The sequence below is a fragment of the Antechinus flavipes genome, chromosome 1, assembly GCF_016432865.1.
Source record: "Antechinus flavipes isolate AdamAnt ecotype Samford, QLD, Australia chromosome 1, AdamAnt_v2, whole genome shotgun sequence".
Taxonomy (NCBI): domain Eukaryota; kingdom Metazoa; phylum Chordata; class Mammalia; order Dasyuromorphia; family Dasyuridae; genus Antechinus; species Antechinus flavipes.
In genome coordinates this window covers 51,839,181-51,864,030 of record NC_067398.1, presented here as the reverse complement: position 1 = coordinate 51,864,030, position 24,850 = coordinate 51,839,181, and the positions used below count along the sequence as shown (strand labels likewise).

Genomic DNA, 24,850 nt, shown 5'->3' with positions numbered 1-24,850 from the left:
CACAAGAAAAGTCAAATCAAAAAGAAAAAAAAAATGAGGGGAAAAAAAAAGCATTACTTTGTTTCTTGATGTCTCCTGGAATCATTAGCTTCTACTTGCTGAATTCTAATATTTAAAGCAATAAATTTTAATATTAAAGAAAAAAAATATTTTCTTCAATGAATTTTTGTACTTCCTTTCCCCCTCCAAATTTGGCCATCTCTGCTTTTAAATAAATACTTTTCTTCAGTGAATTTTTGTGCCTCTTTTACACTATTAGATCAATTGTGTTTTTTAAGGTTTATGTTCTTCGTTACTTTTGGTGTCTTTTTTTTTTTTTTTTAAAGCTAAGCTATTAATTCTCTTTTCAAATTTTTTTTATCACTCATTTCTTTTTCCTTTTTTCCTATATCACTCTTACCTCTCTCTTCTTTTTCAAGAATTCTTGTTGAGCTTGTGTCTAAATACTAATTGGACTAAAGGGAAATACTAATTATAATCCTTGAGATTTTACTTTAGCTATTTTCACATTTTTGTCTTTTTCTGAGTTTTTTTTTGGTCTTTCCAGCCACCAGAGTAATTTTTCTGGTCAAATTTTTTGTTGTTTATTCATTTTCTCAACCCATTTCCTGACTTTGTTAAAGTCGGACTCTGCTTATTGGGAGGCACTGTTCCAGACTTTTTCATGCTGCTGTTTTCAATGCTAGTTCTGAGGGACTGCAAGTTTTTGGTGCTTCCAAAGTTAGTTATGTAATTAGGGGAGAGATGTGGTCACAGCTCTTCTGTTCTACACTCTGGTATTTACTCAGGAAGGTGCTTTACACCCCTTTTTCTTCCCCAAGCTATAGATATTACCAATCCTCTTGTCCTTGGAACTGCAACCCAGAATAGCATTAAATTGTAGACTTGCCAATCAATGAGATCTATACCCAATGTCAGCAAAGAATCTCCTGGATTCCCTTCCTGACCATTTGTCCAACCCCATTTTGGTCTCTGGGCTGACAGTTCCTTAGGCTGCTGTTGCTGCCACTGCCTCCATATGTGAATATTCAGCCCAATGTCAGACTTCTCCTTTCAAACTTCTAAGTTTCCTTAGGCTAGAAAAATACCTCACCCTGACCTTTTGCTAGCTATGCTTTCCAAAATATGATCTAGCATTATTGGAATGTTGAGAGAGTTCAGCTGGATTGCTGTCTCTAATCTGCCATCCTGGTTCTATTCTTCCAGTGATTTCTATGGACTGATTTCCTAACTGATTTCTTCTAACTACTCAACAAAATGCAGTTAAGGATACAAATTAAATTCCCCCCAAACCAAGATATCTATCTGCAAACAATAAAAAATCATTTGCATAGAATGTTTCTGTTGTTTTTAATTAGCCATATAACCACTTACTGCAAATAACAAAGTGCTGACTATATTGGGAAATAAACTCAAAGTTAATAATTGGTCAGTATATCTGATACAACTATGTTATATGACAATATAGCTGGGAATACAGTGTTCTCATTAACTGAAGATATGCTACATAAAAGTTTACTTTGAGTAAATCTTGCTAACCAAATTTCAATGAAGAAAAGGTGGTTATAGAAATATATATAACTTATTTGTAATAAGTTATAAATATCCATCATCATAACTTGTTAGTACCTTACAGGTTCATGGCACACCAGTTAGCTCATATTAAGAAATGGATCACAATGGAACACAACCTGGAAGGACAAGGAGAACCAATTCTGTAGGACAGCCTAAGTTTATCTGGCTAATTAAGAAGATGAGACAGCTAGAGCTGTATGTGATTATTGCTAATTACTTTAACAAATAGAGTAAGTTCACAAGCACTGAAATATTTGTTGATTTGACCTTATCTAGAAGCTTGACAACATTTAAACAACAATTAAAGGTACTTGAAAAGGCTAACTAAAAAGTCCCCTCTGCACTTAAGCCATTAGGAAAACCATAGAGACAAGATCATCTGTGTTATTTGATATGCAATACATAGTAAAAATGTGCTTCCTAAATTAGATTTCCCACATATTCCTTTAGCCTAATATAATCCATAAAGAGGCTGGATATCACATCTCAATATTTGCAAATTCCTGAAGCCTTATCTTTCTTTTTGTTAGCTGGAATGATCCTTTTTAAATTTTACCAGTTCAATGATAATACTAGAGAATGACTGAGAAAAGACTAAGACATTTAAGTATAGCACAGAGAGGTTTACTAATACAAGAGAATGGCCAATAATCCAGTGAAAGCCAATGACACAAGTACATCAACTATTTAAAGTTAGGCAGCTTGCAACCAACATAATTATTTGGAAAGCTGATAAACAAATTTCAAGCTCAATATGATTAATCATGTGGTGAAAACCAAAGGCAGACCCAGATGAGGTGAATAATTCTAAATCCAAGTAAGGAAACAAGAAGAATAAGCTCATGAAACAATCATTTCAAAATTAGGAGCATTTCACTATTTTAATGGATAGAATCAAGAATTTTTTAATCTTTAACTATAGCAGAACCACGTGATAAAGTTTGGAAAATTCTAAAAAAACTTTAATGCTTTACATCTGTGTAATGTTTGAAGCATTTTCACATTCATTAGCTATCTGACCTGCACAAATAACTCTGTGAATTGTCAGGCATTATTATCTCCATTTGACAGAAAAAAATTAAGACATAAAGAGTTTCAATGATTTATCAAGGACTCCTAAATTTCAGGATTTTAAGAAACAGAATCTCATTTGAAAAGCATTTAATCAGTGGAAAGAGAGACTGCTGGATCTGATGTTAGAGAACCTAGTGTTTGAATCCTACCTCTGCTACTTTACTCAGGTGACCATGGGCAAGTCATCATCTCTTTGGGCCCTAGTTTTCTGAAGGATGGTCTATATGGTCTTTAAAATCTCTTCTAGCTCCACATCTTTGATTTCATCACCTTACAGATACAGACTGGTTAAGAGATTTATACAAGAGCAGATACGGCACAGAAAAAGAGGACATATAGCATGATTTAAGGTTTCTGGAGAACTTTTCACACAATAATTCTGTATGATTAGCTGTAAAATAATTATCATACTCATTTTACAAAAGTAGAAACTAAGTCTTAGAGAGCTTAAAGTGACTTGCTCCAAGACAAAGAGCTGGGTCTCCAACACAGATCTCTGAACCACAAGTCCTGAGCTCTTTGCCCTACTGCTTCTTTTATCCCTATAGGTCTTTCATTCTCTCCATCTCATATTCAGGCGAATTCAGAGAGTACCATCTTTATCTTAACCAACTCAGGGAAATGAGGATGGTGGATGAAGGGGTATTTATGTTTATAGGTCACAGGTAAGCAAAGTCCCTAGCCTCCTTTGGTTTAATATTTGATGGTAACATTATTTGGTAAGAAGTACTTTCTTATAAAAGCCAACCCAAAGGTACTTACAGATATCTGTTCCATACTTGAGTCCCACTTTGGGCACCCAGCCCTTACTTCGGAAGTAGTGATATGCCATATATGTTGTTCTGAATGTGGGCTGAACTAGATGAAAAGCGTCCCACAGTTTCAATATTGTTAAAGGCTCCTAAGGTCATAAGAAAGAGTATTACTATAATTTCCCCATTATGCCAACAATACAATATTCTTACAGTGGTCTATACCATGCTACTAATTACTGTTTATAGAAATGCCATGGTTTTAAAAAAAGGTTTAGAAGTTCAAAATGCTTACCTATAAAATGTATGCATAGTTAAAACTAGGTCATTTGAAACCAAACAGAATCACCAGAATGCTATATTACTTCACTTTCAGTTTTGTACTGACTTATTCATTCAAAACTTTAGTAAGAACCTATATTATACAATGTCTTATATACTTCTGGTTCAATACATCTAGAAAATATGTATATTTGGTAGGCAGTTTTACTCCCAAAGAGAAACTTTGCCTCAGCAAAACAAATAGAAATATATAGTACCTGACACAAAGTGCTTAATAAATGTTTATTAAATTGAAATATTCAAGCATAATAGTATTGACAATTTGCAAAACTGTCATAATAAATCCCAACTGAAACATCATGAAAATTTACTGAAATGTTGCTACAATTAGGATGTTGTTTCAACAAGACTAAATCCTTCTCTTCTATTTAATGCAATATTTTCACAGAATCAACCAGTCATAGCACTCAGGATAAACTTGTAATATTTAAATCTACTTTGGGGTTCATTTAGTTAATGATTTAAATCTTAATTCTAAAACTAGTGAAGTATGAATTGATTGGAAGGTACAATAGTAGATTCACATACTACTATTTTGTTTTTTAAAAAGATTCATAATATAAAAAATTTAGAAACACAGAAGAGAAAAGTTACTTCCATCTTGATTACTTTTCTTTCTGAAAAAGTTTAAACCCCCTGTTCTGGGGCCATCCTCAAGACTGCCAGGTAAAAAGCAGTTCTTTTATTCTTGGGAATGAGGAAGGGTCTGAAATTAGCTTCTGACGTTAAAGTTGGGTTAGTAGACCACGACTCCCTGGAAAGGGAACACCAAGTCTGTTGAGTGCAAATCAAACAAACGGTTGTATAAATTCAAAAAGAAGATCAGCAGTATACTTGCTTTTATTATTATGAAAATGGTTAAATGTAATGTTGACTCCAAAAAACACCTTACCTCCTCATAGTAAACATTTAAGCACCCCAAAGCATAGACTAAGAAAAATGCCTAAAAACACAGAAGATAAAAGGTACTGATTAAAATATAACATTAAATTCATGGAAATGAATTATTTTATAGGTTCTTTTCCCCCTTAAAGTCAAAATACAATATAAAGCCCCAAATCACCTTCAAAACTACTATATTTATAAATTAAAATGTTAATAATTTCCAAGAATTTTTTTTAAAATAACACTTCTAAATTATATGTGTAAGAGGCTGATGACTATAAAACATTTGTATGATTTTATATTTTTCCATTAGAAATTTTCTTTTAAAAAATCAAAGCACAAAGAGAAATTTATGGAAGATAAATTAATTGTAGATAACTAAACTCTCCATAGCGAAATGTATACAAGATTTTTTTACTCTCTCATGTTACAAATCAGTAAATATAAACCTGTTTTTCATGTTAAATATATAGAAAGCTATGAAGATTGTCCAAGAAAGATAACAGAGGAAGAAATTTGTTTTTCTAGAATATTCAAGTCACTTTTCTTAAGCCTTGCATTATTGGGCTTATGAGTTCAATCAAGTTTATTATGGTATTATTGGAGAAGGCAGCAGTATGTAAAGCATGATTAATGTCTAATCTTTGTTCAGCAATGGACTCTGGTCCAAGCACTACTTTCATTTGAGTTCTTCAGACATTGTCTTATTTCAAATAGCAAATATGCCTGTTCATCCTCAGTGATTACTGAATACGTGCCCACATTTTTATGCTATACAGTATAATTATAAAGTAGCATTCATGACTCCCGGTGGTGAAAAACTTTATAAATGCATAGAAACTATTGCGAGATCTGATTTCCATAGTCAAACTTTCCCACTTGTGGAAGGTACTACTATCCTTCCAATCATCCATACTTATAACCTCGACATTAGACTGTATTACTCACATCCCCAAATCCATCCAATCATCAATCATCTGCCAAATCTTGCTGTTTCTATTCTAAGTTAGCACCTCTAGATCTGGATCCTTTCTTGTCTCTTGTATAACTGCCACCTTAATTGAAGTGTCTTCATCATCATCTTTCTTCAAGGCAATTTAAATCCTCCATGTTGTCACAATTGATGGACTGAAACTTGACTCAAAGAGGCTTCCTTAGGACATTATGTCCACCATTATAGTGATAATGCATTGTTGAATGGGCCATAGTGGCCATTTACCAAGGAGTGAGATATTAAACCCCAAAACACTTCAGACCATTTAAGTTTGGGGGAATTTCCTGGATAGAGAGGATCCAGATAATCCTAAGTGTGGTTGGCAGTAATCTATTATATGTTCCCGAAGTCTAAAAAAGGATATCACTACTAAAAATAGAAGCTACTCCCTTTCACCTCCTCATTCATAAGGACAACAATGCTGGATCAAAAAGACTGTTCTGGGAAGCAGGATTTCTTCAGGCTTCAAAAGCACCAATTCCCAAAAGGCAGAACTTTTTATACCACTAGTCAGCTAGATCAGCAGAATTCTGAGAATGACTTTGTTGCTTACTTAAAGGGAAAACTTCATTTTATATAAGATAAATTGTTGTTCCCATCACCCTTAGGAAGATTATTTTCGCAGCTAAATGGAGAATGGATTAGAATAGGAGGAGACTACAAGTTGGGAGCCCCCTAAAAAACTATTATTAGAGTTTACATGAGAGATACTGAGTGACTTTACTAAGACAGTGGAACTAAGGAAAGTACTAGGATATTATTAAGATACTAGGGTGATTAGATAGAATTCTACAATGACTGAAGTGATAGTTAAAGTAACACTTATTTCATTGTTCTGAGACTTTTCTTCAAATAAAATTCAATTTTTTAGCTTAAAATAGGCCTCTCCTGAAAATAATCAAATATTATTCAGCAAAACTCAAACCCAGAGCAAAACATACTCTTCAAATACATAGATTAGTGGCTTATTCTTCAGAGGCTAGTTTGGAATGACAGCCACACTGGCTCCTAAGAAAATTACAATCTGGGCTTCACTTCATCCCTGTGAAGCTTCCATGGATCATAAAACATCAAGTTTCTTCCTGCTCCCATTTCAGTAGCTTTTGGAGCCATATCAGTGTAATCCTCAAATAATTACAGGTAAACCACTGTAGCTAGCCAGCGATAGCTTATATAGCTGGCCAAAATGATTCCCAAGATTTACAAATGACATTCTGGGAAACTCTAAGCTATACAATTATTATAATTGTAATTAATGGAGTAGAATTAATTTATGGAGTAGAATTAATGGAGTAGAAATTTGCCAAAACAAAATAAAAAGTTAGAGTTCAGATAAGAACTTAGTACATACTCTTATAAGACTAATGCTAGTGGAATACTGTCAAAGGGTATACTCCTTTCAGAAATGTGGGCCAACTTAATTCTCTAGCTGCTACTGTCTTCTATTTGAACAACAGGCAAAAATAGTAGCTTTCTTCATTTCAAATGCTTATTGGAACAAAAGCAGCAGCTAATGATGCTCACATATATCACAGCTCAAGTGAAATATGAACATTTTTTGCCATCAAGCAGAAATATCACCACATATTCTCAGATTACTACTATCAACGAGATCAGAACTACTGATAGGAGGCTGAACTGGTTCAGAAAAGCTAAGCTGTATTTTCAGATCTATGTGATTTTAGTTAAATAAGTCAACAGCTAGCTGGCACAGTGGAGAAAGTGTTGGCCCCAGAGTCACGAAGACCTGAATTAAAATCCAGCCTCAGACACTTACCAGTGACCCTGGGCAAGTCACTTCATCCTGTTTGCCTCAGGTTCCTTATGTGTAAAATGAGTGGGAGAAGGAAATGCCAATCCCCTCCAGTATCTCTGCCAGAAAAACCCTAATGGGGCCACAAAGAGTTGGACACAACTTAAGTGACTGAAGAGCTACAACAACAGAACTTAATTCCTATAGGAACTCTTAGTCCCTTAGGCTTCTTGGGAAAAATGAAGGGTTTACTGGATGATCTCTAAGGTACCTCCCAATTCTAATACCAAGTTTCCTTGCTGGCACCAGGAAAGTCTAGAATTGGGACTTGTTTAGGGTTATAATTTCTTACCTCTATGGAAAGGCCATTATTAAAAATTAATTTGATGAGCATTTACTGAATGCTAATTATGAGTCCAGCACTATGGGTGACAAGTATAAGATTTGCTCTTTGTATTCAAGGAATACATAGGGAGTAAAGCTATTATGTGTATAGATTAATAATAATAAATATATAAAATGCACACATACAGAACTCACTATAAAATAGGTGCTTAAAATGGTTATGAAATACTATGTGTTAGAGCATTGCAGTTAGAAGAATTATCATCTGGGCTAGAATATCTGAGAAAGGCTGAGAGACTGGACCATGAAGAATGGATGAGATGTGGATTGGCAGAGAAGGTGGGACAGAAGAGAAAAGTTTATATATGTTCAACATAGGCAAAGACACTGGGGTGACAATAGGTACATGCATGATCACAAGATGGTGAGAAAACTGGTTATTGGAAAATATGAAGTTTACAGAAAAAAACAATTTACAATTTACTTCTTAGAATGAAATTGTTATACAAAGTAAACAAGAACATTGAATTAACAGTCAATAAACATTTATTAAGTGCCTCTTGTGTACCTCGCCCCGTGTTAATTATTTGGGATACAAATTTTTAAAAAGAGATAGTCCAAAAAGCTTAAAAGGGTTTGGGTAGGAGGGTATGTGAAGGTACGGTGCCCAAAGTAAGGGCATGGAGGAGAAATCAAAGAAGAACTTAATACAGTCAGGTGGGAAATGATGAAACATTGTTGTGAGGCAGCCAAAACATAAGAAGGTTCTACAGTATGGATTCTGAAAACAGCATTACACCGAGGCCCAAGTGAATAGTAAAAATACTTTTTGTAATAAAAAAAAAATACCTCTTCTAGGCTGAGTTGTAAGTATTCAAAGATCCTATATGGATTTCTTCTGCACACTAGCTTTTCTCTTTTGACCACCTGAAGTTAATGAAATAAATCATATACTGATTAAGTTTAAACACATTATCAATATCACACAAGAGGGACTAAATAGTTTCAGTTCACTATTTTTCTCTTAAGCTTTCAGTGTTGTTATGCTATTAACTTATAAATGAACTTTAAAAACCCATTTGTGAAAATAACATAAAAGGAAATATCTAATATTTTATTTATTTTATATTGTTTATACTGTAATTCTGAAGGTCACCAATGCTAGTGTTTCTGGTATTATGTTACATCACATCTCCCAGTCTATAACCACAGGACATATGCCATCTACATTTTTTCATTGAAATAGCAAGGAAGAACAGTATGACAGAAAGACTGATATCAGGAGCTCTAGGTAGGAGTCCTGCCTTTAACAATGACTAAGTCTGGGGTATTGAGCAAACTCCTTGGAATCACAAATTTAGAGCAGGGATGGATTGTGGAGGTCACTTAATCCAACCTTCTTGTTTTACAGATAAGGGAAGATACTGGGACCAGAGAGGTAAAGAAGGCTCATAGAGTCACAAAACAAAAGCCTCTGCTCCCGAGGTCTGTTCTCCGAGCTTCACTTGTAAAACTGGAATAAGAATATGTGCACCACTGTAGGACACAGAGTATGAAGTGCTCTGTCAATGGGAGATACTGCTTTTTGTTATCAGGCCGATGTTTCCAGCAAACTATTCCACACTTCTTATCACTGGTACAAATAAATTTTAAATTGGTTTAAAAATTAAATTTGCAAAAGAAAAATTCAAAGAAAAGACCTTTTTCCCCCTCACACTTACTTTCTCATCTGCTGTTTCCTCCTTATTATCTAAACAATCTGTTGTTTCTTGAACAAGCACATACTCATGATCATCACATTCTTCATCTGTGTCAAACATATGATGCCTCTGTTGAACACGATCTTCAGGTTGACAGTCAAGTGTGACAAAATCTCCGTGTGTGAGATAGTGTGTCTGTCCAAAAGCATCACCATCCCTTGCCTTTTGTTCGTCAGAGTCATGTTTATCTAATGGATCATGTACAGAACATTCCTTTGAGTCCATGCTCTCAGAGCTTGAGCTTTTGTTCTCATCTTCTATATCTGGTTTGACAGAATCTCCATTTGTGACTAAAAGTTTTGCTTTATGTTCTATATTTTCAATTTCTGGATCCAAGTTAGGATTAAGTTCATTATTTTGTTGCTCTTCTTTATTTCTTTTCAGAAAAGGAAATTCAAGTGGTTTTGTATAGTCCTCAAGAATTTTATGTACTGAACTTTCTTCCTGCCCCTGTCTTTGCATGAGACTTGCAGCCCATGTTATACCACGCTGGTACCTATATAATGGAAATGTCATTAATATGACACTAAGAAATTTTAATCTTGAACAAACAAAACTATTGCCGCCATTTCTCATGATTTAGTATTATGCCTTCTCACTTTTAATAAGTTTAAAAAATTGTTTTTCCAAAAAAAATTTACAATTAAATGATGGTGATTGTTAAAGTAATTTGTAAACTGGATACTGTTTTTTTAAAAATGAGATTCTGCTTTTTAGGAGAAGTTGCTAAATTACAATATAAAAATTAAAGTATGACTCAAAATCTCTGAACTGTTGGATATTGAATTCATAAGAACTAACCCCAGAATAGAATAGGAGAAAGACAAAGGGCTGGACTGCAAAGGGCTTTAGATGATTTCAAGAATCTTCCTAAAGCAATTCCTACTCGCCATCTTTCCTTAACATCAGTGTTGTTTCAATAATATTATATGATTGTAAAATATGAAAGACCACCATTTGCAAAGAATCAACACTGCAGATTCCTTCAAAGACAATGAAGTAGATGGAAGGCATAAATAGACTATAGCACACTACATAGTCAGGGGTCCTCAAACTTTTTAAATAGGGGGAGAGTTTACTGTCCTTCAGACTATAGTGAAAACAAAAACTTTGTTTTATGGGCCTTTAAATAAAGAAACTTCATAGCCCTGGGTGAGGGGGATAATCGTCCTCAGGTGCTGCATCTGGCCCGTGGGCCATAGTTTGAGGACCCCTGACATAGATCATACAGAAACTGTGAAAGATACTATAAGTTCTCAAAGGAAAAAATATGTTATCAACAATCATATGAAAAAAATCCTCCAAATCAGAGAAAAGTGAATTAAAAAAACTCCAAGTGTTGTCTTAGCCACAAGATTGGCAAAAGAAACTGACATTTATTATAGATGTTGAAAACAGGCACACTAAAGGATATCATTCCATTCATGTAGTGAGAGCAAGCAGTACTGGACAGCTAGTCTTTGTGCCTCACTGATATTCACTTAATTCTCAGAGAAATATTTGGAGGGAAATTCCCAGATCTCTGGGTTTACTTCTATGGAAGATTTATAGGAGCCACATGAACAAGAGAAGAATAGGATAGTTGATATGATGAATAGAATGAGTTGGTATGAATCAACTGTAATTTATACCCTGGAAGACACACTCAAAGTAATAAGATCAGAGAACTTCCTGGACTAAAGTGTTATTTTATAACACTTGTTATTATTAGTGTTGTTATTTACAAATGCTAACAACATACACTACTGCAAGATTTAACTTAAGGATTGTCTCATCCCATCCCTTCAGGTTCAGAGAAACTAAATGATGAGTTGAAGTCACAATGAAAAAGTGGAGCCAGGCTACAAACCTGATTTCCTTACTGGTACCATATATTGCTTCTAACACATGAGAACAAACTGACTAAAATAAAGTTGGACCCCTGGAGGTGATGTCTGATAGACTGAGTCTGTCTTAATCTCTTCTTAAGTAGCTATGTTACCTTCTATTTTTTTAATTACTCCCTCCCAATTACAGGCACAAAAATGTTTCAACTTTCACTCTCACTTTTAAAAATTCCAAATTCCAGATCCTTTTCTACCCTTTTTTCCCTCCCCTCTCACTGAGAGGATAAGATGTTATGAAAGAAAACACAGCCCTTTGTCTCCCTCACCCCCTCACCCCCCAAAAAAAAGAAAAAGAAAAGCTAAAACAAGGGTTGCTTTGATCTGCATTTCAGATTCTATCAGTTCTTTCTCTGGAAGTAGACAGCATTTTCACCATGAGTCCTTCAGTCTTATATCACTACACTGCTGACAACTGCTAAAACATTCACACTTGATCATTATACAATTTTGCTGATTCTGTGTAAAATATCCTCCTAGTTCTGCTTATTTCACTTTGTAACAATTTATGTAAGTCTTTTCATGTTTTTCTACAATTACCTTGTTTATTCTGTGCTATTTCTTATAGTACAGTAGTACTCCATCACAATCATATATCATGATAATGAGGAGCAGGGAATCTACTTGTAACCTCATACTTTAGAAATGACAGAGGGAAAAAAAAATAGGTAGGACTATTTTTGACTAAAAAGGAAGGTTTGTCAGTTTGGTGGGCTCAAATTTCTAGAACTTACAAAACAGTAATCAGATTTAGAGCTAAAAGAGGCCTTCAGATTATCTAGTTCAATCTCAGTTTACAGATGAAGAGACTGAGGCTTAAAAGGTTAAGTAGTTTGCTCAAACTATTTAACATATTCAGCAGGACTGAAATCAGAATCCAGTCTCCTGACTCTAAATTCAATCATCTTTCCCCTCTAACCCACACTGTCTCTCCTGAATTCTAGTCCAGGTTAAAAGAGAATTCATGCTTTATTAAAGGATTTACCACAAAGTTATTATACACAGTGCCAGGTATTTGAACTGACTTAAATCATATAATTTCAATTCAGACACATTTTTTCAAGAACATTATCTCCTGCTACTGTCCTTTCTATTTAAATTTTTTAAAATCAGCTAAAACCACATTTAAATCATTTAAACACTGACTTACCTCTTTGATGTAAGTATAGGCATGCCCAGCTTAGCATCTGTAATAACATAGTAAGTTAATAATTATGTGTAATTTTTAAATATTAAAACATATAATCTAAAAAGGATAAGAAAGATAAGCTTCATAGATTTTGAGCTTCTATTTGACAGATCATACAACGTGAAATATCCATGAAGTTCACTTAATGAATTCCCTTCCCTTATAGAGTGATAAATGTTTTCCCATTCCCAGCTGCTTCTGTTGGATTCTTACCCATCTTTCCTCCCAAAAGACTTCAACATTTTGTTTTTCATTTTTCTAATAACCTTTTATTATGTTTTAAATTATACTTATCTATATCATTGCTTCCAATGTAGTAAGTTCCATGAGAGCAGCCACTTGAGATCATGGTACTTTATCACTTTAGATTTTCTCCTATTTCTGCTTACAGTTGCCACAATGTCAGCTGAATTAAAATGAATTACAGGAAGCTAAGTGACCTGCTGAAGGTTTCATAATTGGCTAAGCCTGTGCTTGAATTCAGAGGGACAAGAGACCTGAATTTAAAGTCAGAAGATCTAGGCCCAGAACTCAGTCCTAGTCAACACTTTTTCCCTTGAGCAGACCATTTAACCTCTGTAGGCCTCAGTCTTTTCATCTTTAACTGAGGTTGAACTAGACATGCTTAAGGCCTCTTTTAATTCTAAATCCTATCGCTCTTTTTCTGTCTCCTGATTTCTAATTCAAAAAGTGGTTTTTTTTCCTATATCATGACTTATCAACACTAATACCATCTTATTTCAAGTTTATAATATTTACACACATTAAAGCACTAGAAAGTAATCTGATATGCAATAAGAAAGAGTAAAGGCCTGGGAGCCCGGAGATCTAAGTAATCTTCCCAGGTTTCTCACCAGACAACTGTGTGACCTTGGGTAAGGCACTTAGTGGGTATGATATTTAACTTCTCTCAGTTCCATTTTCCCACTAGCAGAATAAGGACTTGGAACAGATCAGGAGGCAAGGTCAAATGGCCCACTACTTGTGCTTATATGACCTTTGAACAATAAAAAATTGTTACATTTTAAACTACAATAAAATTTTATTTAAAAATGTAAAAACCCTCCTTGGCTCACATGCCACACAAAAACAGGCTGTGGCCTGTGGTTTGCTGGCCCTTGGACTAGAAGATTTTTAAGGTCCCTTCTAGCCCAAAGATTCATCATCCAAATGAGGAATATCACCTTTACTGCCACAACTTTGTTGCAATAGGAAGCCAGAACATTTGTCGTTTACCATGAAAATATTTAGTGTTGTTCATTAGCTCACACAACAACCTTAATTTTTTCTTTCTTGGCATAAACTGATTCTAATGTAATTTTCCCAGAGTTTAAAAATGTGGGTACTCCATAGGTCAGAGAAGTATTTACAATTATTGTGAAGTTCACCACCATATAATCTTTAGTTTTTCAAAGGTATTCCCATGCATTTTCTTCTATGAAACGACACTCCATATTGGCTTCCACATCACTTTCCAGATAGTCACTTCCACTCTATTAGAACCTTGGGACTACCTATCCAATCCACCTGCACTGATGGGGGAGTCTTTGCCTCATCATGCCAGGGCCTCCATCTTGCCTCCATGCCATTTCCTGCCCATCTCCTTACCATGGCCCTTGAGGGTCCCCTTTGTTTTCCTTTCCTCTAGATCTTTTTAGGAGTTGTCTTCCTCCCCCTTAGAATGTGACCTTCTTAAAGGTAAGGACTATCTTGTTTGTTTCTATCTCTCTCCCCTAAATTTAGCACAGTGCCTGGCACACAGTTAATAATTACTCTATGTCTATTTTGTATTTTAAAGGAAAAGGAAATCAGAGAGTAAACAAAAACATACAATATAAAGGCTTGTTTTTAATGAATTTCTGTTTCTTATCTTTCTTTATATATCTTTGTCTTTTATAGAAATTACTGCAAGAAGGAAGAATAAGGATATTATCCAACTCATTTTAAAAGCATCACAAGCAGATACTTAACCAATTACCTATTTATTTTATGCCAATTATGTGCACATGCACTATGATTAAAATTGTAAAGAATATTTTTGATAATTACAATAAAAAGGACATAGTCCTATGACTACAAGTACCTACTTTCTCTAGCAAAACTATCCTACAGTCAACCTTCTCTCATTAATAAAACTTTAACTAACATCTTATGACCATGTCTATAAGTAAAGAAGTCAAAAGAACCCAGTAAAAAACAACTTACCTTTCCATTTGGCAACCAGTGCAGGATCTGAAACAGTAAAGTCTGGTCGACTTCTTGATAGAATGCCTTTTCCAAAATAACCCTTCCAGGAAAATAAATATTAATCATAACTAATGATCTATTATTTAGTCAAAATAGGAAAATGACAAACTTTCACAACATAGTTTCTTACTTCTACTTTAGTCATTTAATATTTCTTAATACTTCACTACATACTATATGTACCCATTTTTTTCAACAGTTCTGCTGAAATCCAAATAAACATAGGCAACAACAAATGAACAATCAGGATTTTACCATTAAGCAATCCGCTTTGTATGAGCTACAAGAACATACTTTAAAAGCAGGGAACATTTGTAGTAATCTTATATACCTTGGAAATAGGTTGCCAACTCTGTTTACATACTGACCCTTCTTATTTCAAAAGACCACATAGCTTAGGTATGTTTTGAATTTCTATCAAACCACATAGATGATAAGTTACTATTTGGGTAAAAACACATACATGTGAAAATTTAAGTGTAACTTTGGAATGATAGGCTACTGCTTTGGTTAAAGGCTATAATAGTAAGGTCTCAAAGGAGATAAACATCTACTAGTATCATTATGGTTATTAATTTCTCATGAGTAAGGAAAGAGTGTTCCCTAGAATATAGCTGATTAGCAGAGTATTAATGAGAACAAGATCAGTTTCGGTTTCCATAGTCTAGTCAGTTTTTCTGATAAAAGCTTAATTTTACATAACCACATCATTTCTTTCTAAAGACAGGTAGATGATTGGTCACTCATGGTCACAATGGAAGAAGAAACAGATTATATATGATGGGGCTTTAGTCCATCACCACTACTGGGAAAACATCCCAAAATAATAATATATGCTTCCTAAAGCAAGAATTCCCTACCAACTACCGCTTTGTCTTTACAAAATAGATCTCCAAATTGGTTATTGCTACCATATGCCTAGATTATAATATACACTTTAAAGAAACTAAAACATTTAACACTTACCTTACCATATAACTGTTTAATAGCCTCTGCATTCCTTACAATTACATTATTGTTGATAATTTCAGCACGATATATTTTGAAATCTTTTTGAAGTGTAACCTCCTGACAGAAAGGGATGGGAAACGGTGATTCATAACTCTCATAAACCCTTCTTTTCCTTTTGGGGGCATGGAAGACTGCTTCTGCCATCTTCTAAGGCTCCTTAACTAGTGGATAACTAGAAGCAAAGAACAGACAACAGATGTTATTTACTGATCAGCATTAGTGCACAAAGTGTTGGAATGATCTAATAATGTACTGAACACAATGATGACACTCAGATAATTTTGTCACCCCTATTGTCATTACCTTTTATCCTGCAGAAATGTATATATAGTATGGATAAGTATTGAAACCTGGAGAGAAAATATAAAAATAACTCATATGCATGCAGTGCCTCAACAATAACCCTCTGAAGTGGGTAGTACAGCTATTCCTCTTTTTACTGATTAGGAAATTGAGGCTAACAGATTTTAAGTGATCTGCCCACTCACAGACATACAGCTGACAAATGAGATCTGACTCAAATTCATTCTCTGACTTCCAAGTCCCCTATGATGACTTTTCTCCTACATGCTGTGTATTATGAGCTGAAGCTAGAGTTGGAAGATTTACATCATGAAATATATGAATCTTGTGGTAGGCTATGAAAGAAATACAGGCTTTGAAGAATAACAAATTCTCATACCATCCTGGTCAAAAAAAAAAAAAAAAGTTTCAACATGCCCCGATTTTGTGACATCTTTGCCAGGAGGGGAACAACATGTTTCATTAGGTCTTTGATAATCTGATGGGTATGAGGTAGAACACAGTGTTTCAGTTTGAATTTCTTCCAATTTTAGTGATCAGGAATATTTTTCACATGGCTGTTAATAGCTTTATTTTTGTGACAACTACCAATTCAGATCCTCTGACCATTTGCTATTGAGGGAATGTTTCATCTGTATATATTTCAATCAGTTTGTTTCTATCTTGGATAGTGGACCTTTATCAGAGAAACTTATTGCAAAGTTTCCCTTCTCCCCTAAGTTATCTGTTTCCTTCCTAATTTTAACTATTTGGCAAATTGAAAAATTGATTCCTTTTATGTATATTTTGATTAATATTGATCTCAAAAAGTGAAAACTTTTCCCACAGGATATGAAAATGTACTTAAGAATTCTGAGATAAGAAGACACAAGACAAATCTCAACTGGTCCTGACTCCAAGGCAAGATGTAAATTCTACTGCTTAATCAGTTTAATTGTGAACTCCAAAAGTAGTTAAACCTTATTTGGTTTACCTATTGTTTGACAAAGTTGTTTCTTTACAGGATATATGAAATTATAACTAAATTGTTCTTTTATAACACTAAAGTTAATATGTGATTATGAATCTATCTTCTCTATAATGGCCTAAGAGGAATGTATAATATTGCAATATGCATTTCTGTCATCTTGATGTAATTTTTCCTGATAAGTAGCTTTGTCAGAATCCTGTGTCTGAGTCATTATACCCCTATTAAGATTTTCTTCACAAACATACTGAGTGGTTTGCCATTTTCTTCTCTAATTCATTTGACAAATAGGGAAAATGAGGCAAGTAGGATTAAGGAAGATCAGTCTTCTTGAGCCTAGATTTGTACTCTACTCACTGAACCATCTACTAGCTCATAATTTCTTCATTATGGGGGGTGTGTGTATGTGTATCAGCAGCTACCCACCACATGAACTCAGAGAGGAGATATTTCTCCCATAACAATCACATTAGTTTTGTTCAAAACGTCAACAATTTTATATAATTTTATCTTTTGTCTCTTTATCCCTTGTCTAAAACATCTTTGTTCAGAATCTGATTCCAGCTTTCAGAGTAGCAAACCAAATTCTACTATTTTTAGCTTAGAAACTGAAAAAAAATGGTGACTACTGAATTTTTGAATATTTGTTGGGGAAGAAGGAGCAGCTCTTTGAGAGAAGTGTGGACAGGTTTTTTTTACTTTTGTATTCTAGTCATTTCCTATATAAGTATTGAACTTTCAATACTGGAGGGATGGATGGCAGGCAACAAGGTCTTACCCCACAGGCTTCCTGAGTGGCTAGTATCATTTCTACTCCACTGAAGGACCATTCAAAGCTGTTAAATTAACGACTCAAATTATCTATTGCTTGAAGTCTACATATTTAAACCATCCTAATGTGGCTCAGGTGGAGTTAGTGGAGCAACAATATTATTTTGTATCCAGCTTTAAGGCTCACAGATAAATGTGCTGTTTCATCTTTGTAAAATCCCAAATGTCTATCATGATACTTTCGATCTTATCCAACACTAAAATCACACTACTTCTAAGCTATATGTTCATTTACACCAGATGTTCAAAGTCAAATAGAAGCAGTCCTCATGACTTCCCATATTGACTAAAAAAACCTGCAAATTAACATCTATATTTTATTGTATTTTTATGCTAAACATTTTCCATATCTGGAGGGCCCAAGTTCAATTAACATACCCATTCTATAAGACTTAGTTCAAATACTTTCTCCTCCAGGAAGCTTTTCTTCATCTTTTTAATTGAAAGTAAAGTATTCCTCAATAATCTCTGAGTATTTTGTATCCTCCTCATGCACTTAAGAGACATTCTAAGACGTATTAGATGCATGTGTGTACATGTCTTATGCTTAGGGATATGTGTAGCAATGAAAGGTTGGAAGTGGAGGCCAGGCCAATTCCAAACCCCACCTCAGTCAGTCAATAGCTGTGTGACTATAGGGAAATTACCTAATCTTTCTGACCTCAGGCCTTATTTATAAAATGCTTGTACTGAGCCTTTAGCACTTATATCACAGGGTTCTTGTGAAGTTTGAAAATACAAATATTAACTATTATTATTTTTTCACAGTAAGCTACATGGAGTAGCAACTTTAGATAATTCATTCTTGTAATTCCCCCAAGGCCTAGCACAAATTTCTGCATAAAGCAGGGGCCTATTATGTACTTGCCAAGAGAAAAAAGACAAAGTGTCTGCTGCTGTACCAACTTTTCAACTCCCTCCTCACACCCATGCTTCTTCACTATATGTGTGTGGAACACAATGTCGATGTGAGTTTTTATTCTGCTTTAGGAGGATGCTGAGAAGCACCTTGGCATATGAGACAGAGAATCACAGAATAAAGAAGACTTAAATTTAAGCATTGACTCTGATTATGACCTGGGCCAGATACTCAAATTCTCAGTACCCCTAGCAGCTCTGCTTTACAGAGTAGAAGCTAATTTGCCCTGGTAAGATGAATTACACTTCGACCCGTGTAATAGTAAGGTACAAAATCATGGGGGTAACACATACTGTAAGGGACCTAAGAGTGACATGTTATAGAAGAAGCTAAGACTCAGAGCAGCAAAATGTGATTTTCCTTGCTGCTAGATGAACTTTTCTGATACCAAGAGTTGGGCAGGTAAGGGTGGAGACAACTGGGTGTGAGTTGCAACGGCTGATAGGCCAGGGTAGACTTTTCTAATGGGGGATTGGGGTAGGTGCCATCAGCCTTCCGAGAGCAGTTGAGAACTGAAAGCAGCCTCCCAGGCTGGGAGCACAAGAGGAGCCATGCTTCCACTGGGGAGCACCGCCTCTGGGAGGCTACAAGAAGGTGGGAAATGCTAAGCAAGCAGGGCAGCCTGGGACCAGTCCCATAGCTAAACTAAGACATAAGGGGAACAGGGCGGTGGAGATGAGGGAGAGATGTAGAGATGGGGTAAGGCTGGGAGACGGGGTGGAATGTCAGGGGAAAGGTACTTAGGGCAGGGTGAGTAGGGGCAAAGCCCCTGAGAGGGAGCAACACCGGCCTGAACAGATTCGAAGGCCATGTTGTGGAGGATTTCAATGCCAAACAAAGCAATAGGAAGTCTCTGAAGCTTTCTGAGCAGAGTTGTGATTCTTGATGGAACATCAGTATTTGTGGCCTTGGCAGGAGGTGCCTCCTCTTTTTTCTAATTCCAGCCAGGCTGGGCTCTTCTCTCCCCGCCTCTCTCCCCTTTGCCCTTTTCTTTCTTTGACCCTCCCAGGCCTGGATTTGAAGTCCCTCTTCTCCTTCCAGGCCCAGCTCCGAGACTCCTCAAACTCCCCAAAGTGTCAGGATCACAGCAAAGTAGTCTGCTCGGTACTGGCAAGAACCGGGTTCAAATCTCACCTCAGACCCCAGCCTGCAAGGGCCTCAGATTCTTCAGCTGTAAAGAGGGGCCAAAAGCCCACCTAGAGACCTCGGGATCTCTCCCACGTCTCCATCATTCAATCAACAATCACAGATTCAGGTTGGGCTCCATACCTGCACTGGGTTAAATGCTGGGGCTGTGGAAAAAATGGCAAAAGACAGCGCCCGCCCTCGAGGGCAACCACCTGAAAACAAGCTACCGAGCGCACAAACAGTAAATAACGAGGAGGGGGAAGTGTGATGGGGAGGCTCCCTGCAGAAGGTAGGTTTTAGTTTCCACTTCAGACAACCTAAGAGAGAGGGAGTGGCAGGCGGCCGGGAAAAATGCCCGGAGCAGAGACTGGGGCAGGTGGGGAGAGCGGGAGAGGGGGAGAGTAGGAAACAGCATTGTGTGCTCCCTGCCCAGGACCAGAGGGGCAGCGAAGCCCCTTTATGCACTGAGTGGGCACAAGAAGCCTGTCCCGGTTCCTCAAGGAGCCAGCGCCTACCCCCGTGGGATCTCGAGTTTATCCCAATGGTAACAAGAACGGTAACCACGTTGTCTGCACGCAGCCTCCATCATGGGAACAACTGTTTTTGCTTTTCGTGGTGTCGCCGGCGCTGAGCACGCATCAGGGCCGGGCACACGGTAGGTGCTTCCGAAGTGCCCGCAGACCCGCTCACACCCTCGCTGCCGTCCGGGCGTACGGACTTGGCCGCCCACCCAGGGAAAAGCGCCTTGAGGGTAGAGCCAGAAAGATCCGAGGGCTCAGAAGCCATGCGCTCCAACGATACGCCACGGTTTGCTCATTTATAAAAAGACAATAAGGGAACCTCTGCCTCACAGGGAGTCGGGAGGACCACGAGGCAGGGTCCGTAAAGCGCTTTGCCACCTGCGAGCTATTATTAGCCCCACTTCCGGGGCCCAATTGGGATCGGACAGAATTTCCCGGCCCGATCCCCGGTCCCGGCCTCCAAGCCCACCGGGACTTCCCTCGGAGGCTCCGGCTCAAGGGCTACCTACGGAGACTGCTCTCTAACCACCCCACGAGGTATCAGAACCCTCTCAGTAGCCTCCTTACCCAAAGACCGTCAAGCACTCCCGCGTCACCACGGCAACAGGAGACAGCAGCAGTCGTCAAGCACGTCCTGTCGTCCTGCGTAGGCGCAGGGCCAGCGAGAGCTCACGTGACCACTCCTGATTTTGCGACACTAAAGTTGCCTCTGCCGAGCCCTCCGAAGATCCTTTGCTACGCACGCGTAGTGTTTCATTCTAAGCCCCGCCCACTCACCTGTCGGAGACCGAACAGAGTGCGCTCGGTAACACCCACACATTTGGGTGGCTGAGCCCTCCCCTGTTCAGGAGCATCTCCCAGGGGCCAGACGTAGGTTTGGGCCAGATTGGGGCGCAGAGCCCGAAGCAGAACGGGCTCATGAGGAGCTGGGACACCTTATCCATTTTCCTTTATAGAAAAAGTTTTTTGATATTGACACTGATATTTTATTCTTTCATCCCCGTAGCTATCCCAGAGATCTCTTTCCCTTCCCAGGCAGACATCATCCTGTAGGATAAATAACATTTTATGGAAGGAATAAAGTGAGCGCAACTGATCCAAACACTGAAAATGTCCTAAAACCACACCTGCGGACCTCCCACCCCCAAGAAGGGGGTTGGGTCAGGGGGTGTCTTATTTCTCATTGAGGTCGCTACACCTTATTAATGTCCTAGTCCTGTTCCCAAAGCTCTTCTCAGCTACGGCTTTGCTAGTCAGCCAACCAATAAACATTAAGTGCGACACGGGAGCCTAATGGGGGAGAAACCCCCAATTGTACGCAAACAAGCCATATACAGGACAGATAGGAAGTCAGAGAGGGAACGTCTTCAGAATTATGAAGGGTTGGAAAGAGAGAGGCAGAGGTTGGGATTTTAGTTCGAACCCGAAGAAAGGAAGGTCTGTAGACAGATGAAGATGGTGAGGGTTCCCACCGTGGGGGCAGCCAGAGAAATGCCTGGAAGCAAAGAAAGTCCTGGAACAAGTACGCCAGTGTCACTGGGTCCGTGGTTCCGAGCTGGGCAGTAATGGAAGGTAGGCGGGGCTCCATTATAAAGGGCTCTGGATGTCAAACGGCGGGTTTTGTGTTTGACCCTGGAGTAAGCCGGCAGAGTTTACTGATTAGGGTACTGACAATCAGATCTATGCTTTAGGGAAGTCACTTTATTGGCTGATTGGAGGAGGATCTGGATCGAGGCAGGTAGACTCACTAAGCAGCCATTGCAATAGTCCAGTGTAAGGATTTCTAGTTGCACTACAAGTAAAATGTCAGGAGAAGGAGATGTATCGGAGAGAGGGTGCAAAAGTGGAATTGGCGAACCTTGGCAAACGGGAGGCGGGGTGAGCCCTAGTGATAAATCGGGTGGCTCTGAGGTTGTGAGGCAGAGGGGCAGGGAGGAGGATGTTGCCTCTCACGATCATCCTTCTCGTGGGAGTGATTGTTATTTTTGAATTGAATATTTTTTGAAGCTGCTATTGGCTAGTGGCCGGAGGATAGCACCACCTGGTGTCCGAATTATATGGTACACTTCTTGGGTAATTGACAGCCTCATTTTCTTTCTCCCTCTTCCTTCCTTCTTTCTCTCCTTCCTTCCCTCCTTCCCTTCTTTCCCTCCTTTCCTCCCTCTCTCCCTCCCTGTTTCTTTCCTTCCTTCCCTCCCTCTTTCCTCCTTCCTTCCTTCCTTCCCTCCCTCTTTCCTCCTTCCTTCCTTCCCTCTTTCAGTCCTTCCCTCCTCCTTCCATCCTTCCTTCCTTCCTTTCTTCCTTCCTTCCTTCCTTCCTTCCTTCCTTCCTTCCTTCCTTCCCTCTTTTGGTCCTTCCCTCCTCCTTCTCTCCTTTTTTCCTTCCTTCCTCCCTCCCTCCCTCTCTCCCTCCTTCCTTCCTTCCTTCCTTCCTTCCTTCCTTCCTTCCTTCCTTCCCTCTTTTGGTCCTTCCCTCCTCCTTCTCTCCTTTCCTCCTTCCCTTCCTCCCTCCCTTCCTCCCTCCTTCCTCCTCCCTCCCTCTCTCCTTCCTTCCTTCCTTCCTTCCTTCCTCCTTCCTTCCTTCCTTCCTTCCTTCCTTCCTTCTTTCCTTCCTTTTCTCTCTCTCATTTTCCTTTCTTTCTCTCTGTCTCTCTTTTCTTTGTCTTTTTTTCTTTCTTTTATTTTCTGTTTCTCTTTGTATCTCTCTCTTTCCCTTCCTTCCTTCTCTCCTTTCCTTCCTTCCTTTTTTGCTTACCTAAGTTTTATTAATTTTAAATATATCTTAATTTGCCAGCTTATGATTTTCTCTCAGAGTCATACTTTGTAATAAACAGTAAAAAAGAAAGAAAGGGGAAAAGTTCAGCAAAATTTACATTAATCAAACCTGATTTCATATACTTTATTCCACATCCTTAGTAGCCTACTTCTGCAAAGAATGAACAGAAGTTCACTCTTGTATCTCTTCTTCAGGGTCAAGCATGATCATTATAATTATATAGTGCTTGACAACTTGACTTTTTAAAAGTTGCAGAACATAGGAAAATGAGCCAGATCATAGATTGTTGTTGCTTCTGTGGCAGCTGGCCCATACTATTCATCACATGCTATAACAGTGGTTCTCAAAATCAAGTCCAGAAATTCTCTGGTGGTCTCTGAAACCCTTTCAGAAGGTCTGCAAATTCAAATTAGTTTTTTTTCTAATATGGTAAATATGTATCAGTATAACCCACATAAACAAAAATTCTTCAAACAGATCCTCAATAGTTTCTTAAATAGTATAAAGATAGTGAGAACAAAAGTTTGAGAACCACTGCTATAGTACCTTATTTGAACCTCCCCTTATCAATTTATTACATTTCTTCCACATCAGTGTTATATATTTATATGTGCCCCCATTAGATTGTAAATTTTCTGAAAGCAGATTTTCTGTACTTTTTTTACCTTTGTGTTTAATACATAGTAGGTAATTTGTTAAATGTTTGTCAAACTACTTAGCTGTGCCTTCCTAATTATAAGTACCAAAGGACTTCAAGGAAAGTAAACTTTTTTTTTTTTTTTTTTTGCTGAGGCAATTGGGGTTAAGTGACTTGCCCAGGGTCACAGAGCTAGGAGGTGTCAAAGTGTCTGAGATCACATTTGAACTCAAGTCCTCCTGAAGCCAGGGCTGGTGCTCTATCCACTGTGCCATCTAGCAGCCCCAGAAGGAAACATCTTAATGGGAAATTGAGTGGTAGGAGAGAAAATGGGATTTGGAACCAAAATTATTTAACTGGAGTTTGGGAGGGAGTCTGGGTCTGGAGTCAGGAAACTTGAATTCAAATCCTGCCTGTGATACCATATGACCAAGAGAAGTCATTTTAACCTCTCTCTAAGGATGTGTACACATATTCATGGTGCAATGGGAATAATAATAATAAGATTCAGTTACGTCCGATTCTCTGTACTACATTTGGGATTTTCTTGGCAACGATACTGGAGAGGTTTGCCATTTCCTTCTCCAGTTCATTTTACAGAAAAACCTGAGGCAAATGGGGTTAGATGACTTGCTCAGGGTCACAGAGCTACTAAGTGTTTAGGGCCATCTAAGTATTATCTTGAGGACACGTGGTAGAAATAGATATACCTTTTTCCCAGCAGCACATGGCACCTACACAAAAACAGATCATGTAATAGGGCATAAAAACCTACACAAAAACAGATCATGTAATAGGGCATAAAAACCTAACATACAAAAAGTGTATACACACAAAAGGGCCTGTTAAAATTCATTGGTGCAACATTTAGCTGGGAATCTATTGACTTTTAATAGTAACTTTTAATTAACTATGTCTCTAAGTAAAAGGATTCATCAGTCTGCTTTCCTTGTGCTTTG

At 37.7% G+C, this 24,850-nt stretch overlaps 1 protein-coding gene across 2 annotated transcripts in view; it reads right to left on the bottom strand.

The window, feature by feature from the left end:
* The window catches only part of TSEN2 (tRNA splicing endonuclease subunit 2), a 34,369-nt gene extending 12,743 nt beyond the window's left edge, over window positions 1-21,626 (bottom strand). The window contains exons 1-8 of one of the 2 annotated variants that reach the window (XM_051982593.1): window positions 19,965-21,626; window positions 15,766-15,982; window positions 14,758-14,839; window positions 12,514-12,550; window positions 9,442-9,976; window positions 8,570-8,647; window positions 4,636-4,686; window positions 3,412-3,550 (exon numbers count right to left, since the gene is read on the bottom strand). In XM_051982593.1, coding sequence (XP_051838553.1) covers window positions 3,412-3,550; window positions 4,636-4,686; window positions 8,570-8,647; window positions 9,442-9,976; window positions 12,514-12,550; window positions 14,758-14,839; window positions 15,766-15,954 — 1,111 coding nt within the window. In that variant the 5' untranslated portion in view covers window positions 15,955-15,982; window positions 19,965-21,626. The remainder of the gene's footprint in view (window positions 1-3,411; window positions 3,551-4,635; window positions 4,687-8,569; window positions 8,648-9,441; window positions 9,977-12,513; window positions 12,551-14,757; window positions 14,840-15,765; window positions 15,983-19,964) is intronic. The other variant, XM_051982585.1, reaches the window with a different exon arrangement.
* Window positions 21,627-24,850: the final 3,224 nt, after the last annotated feature.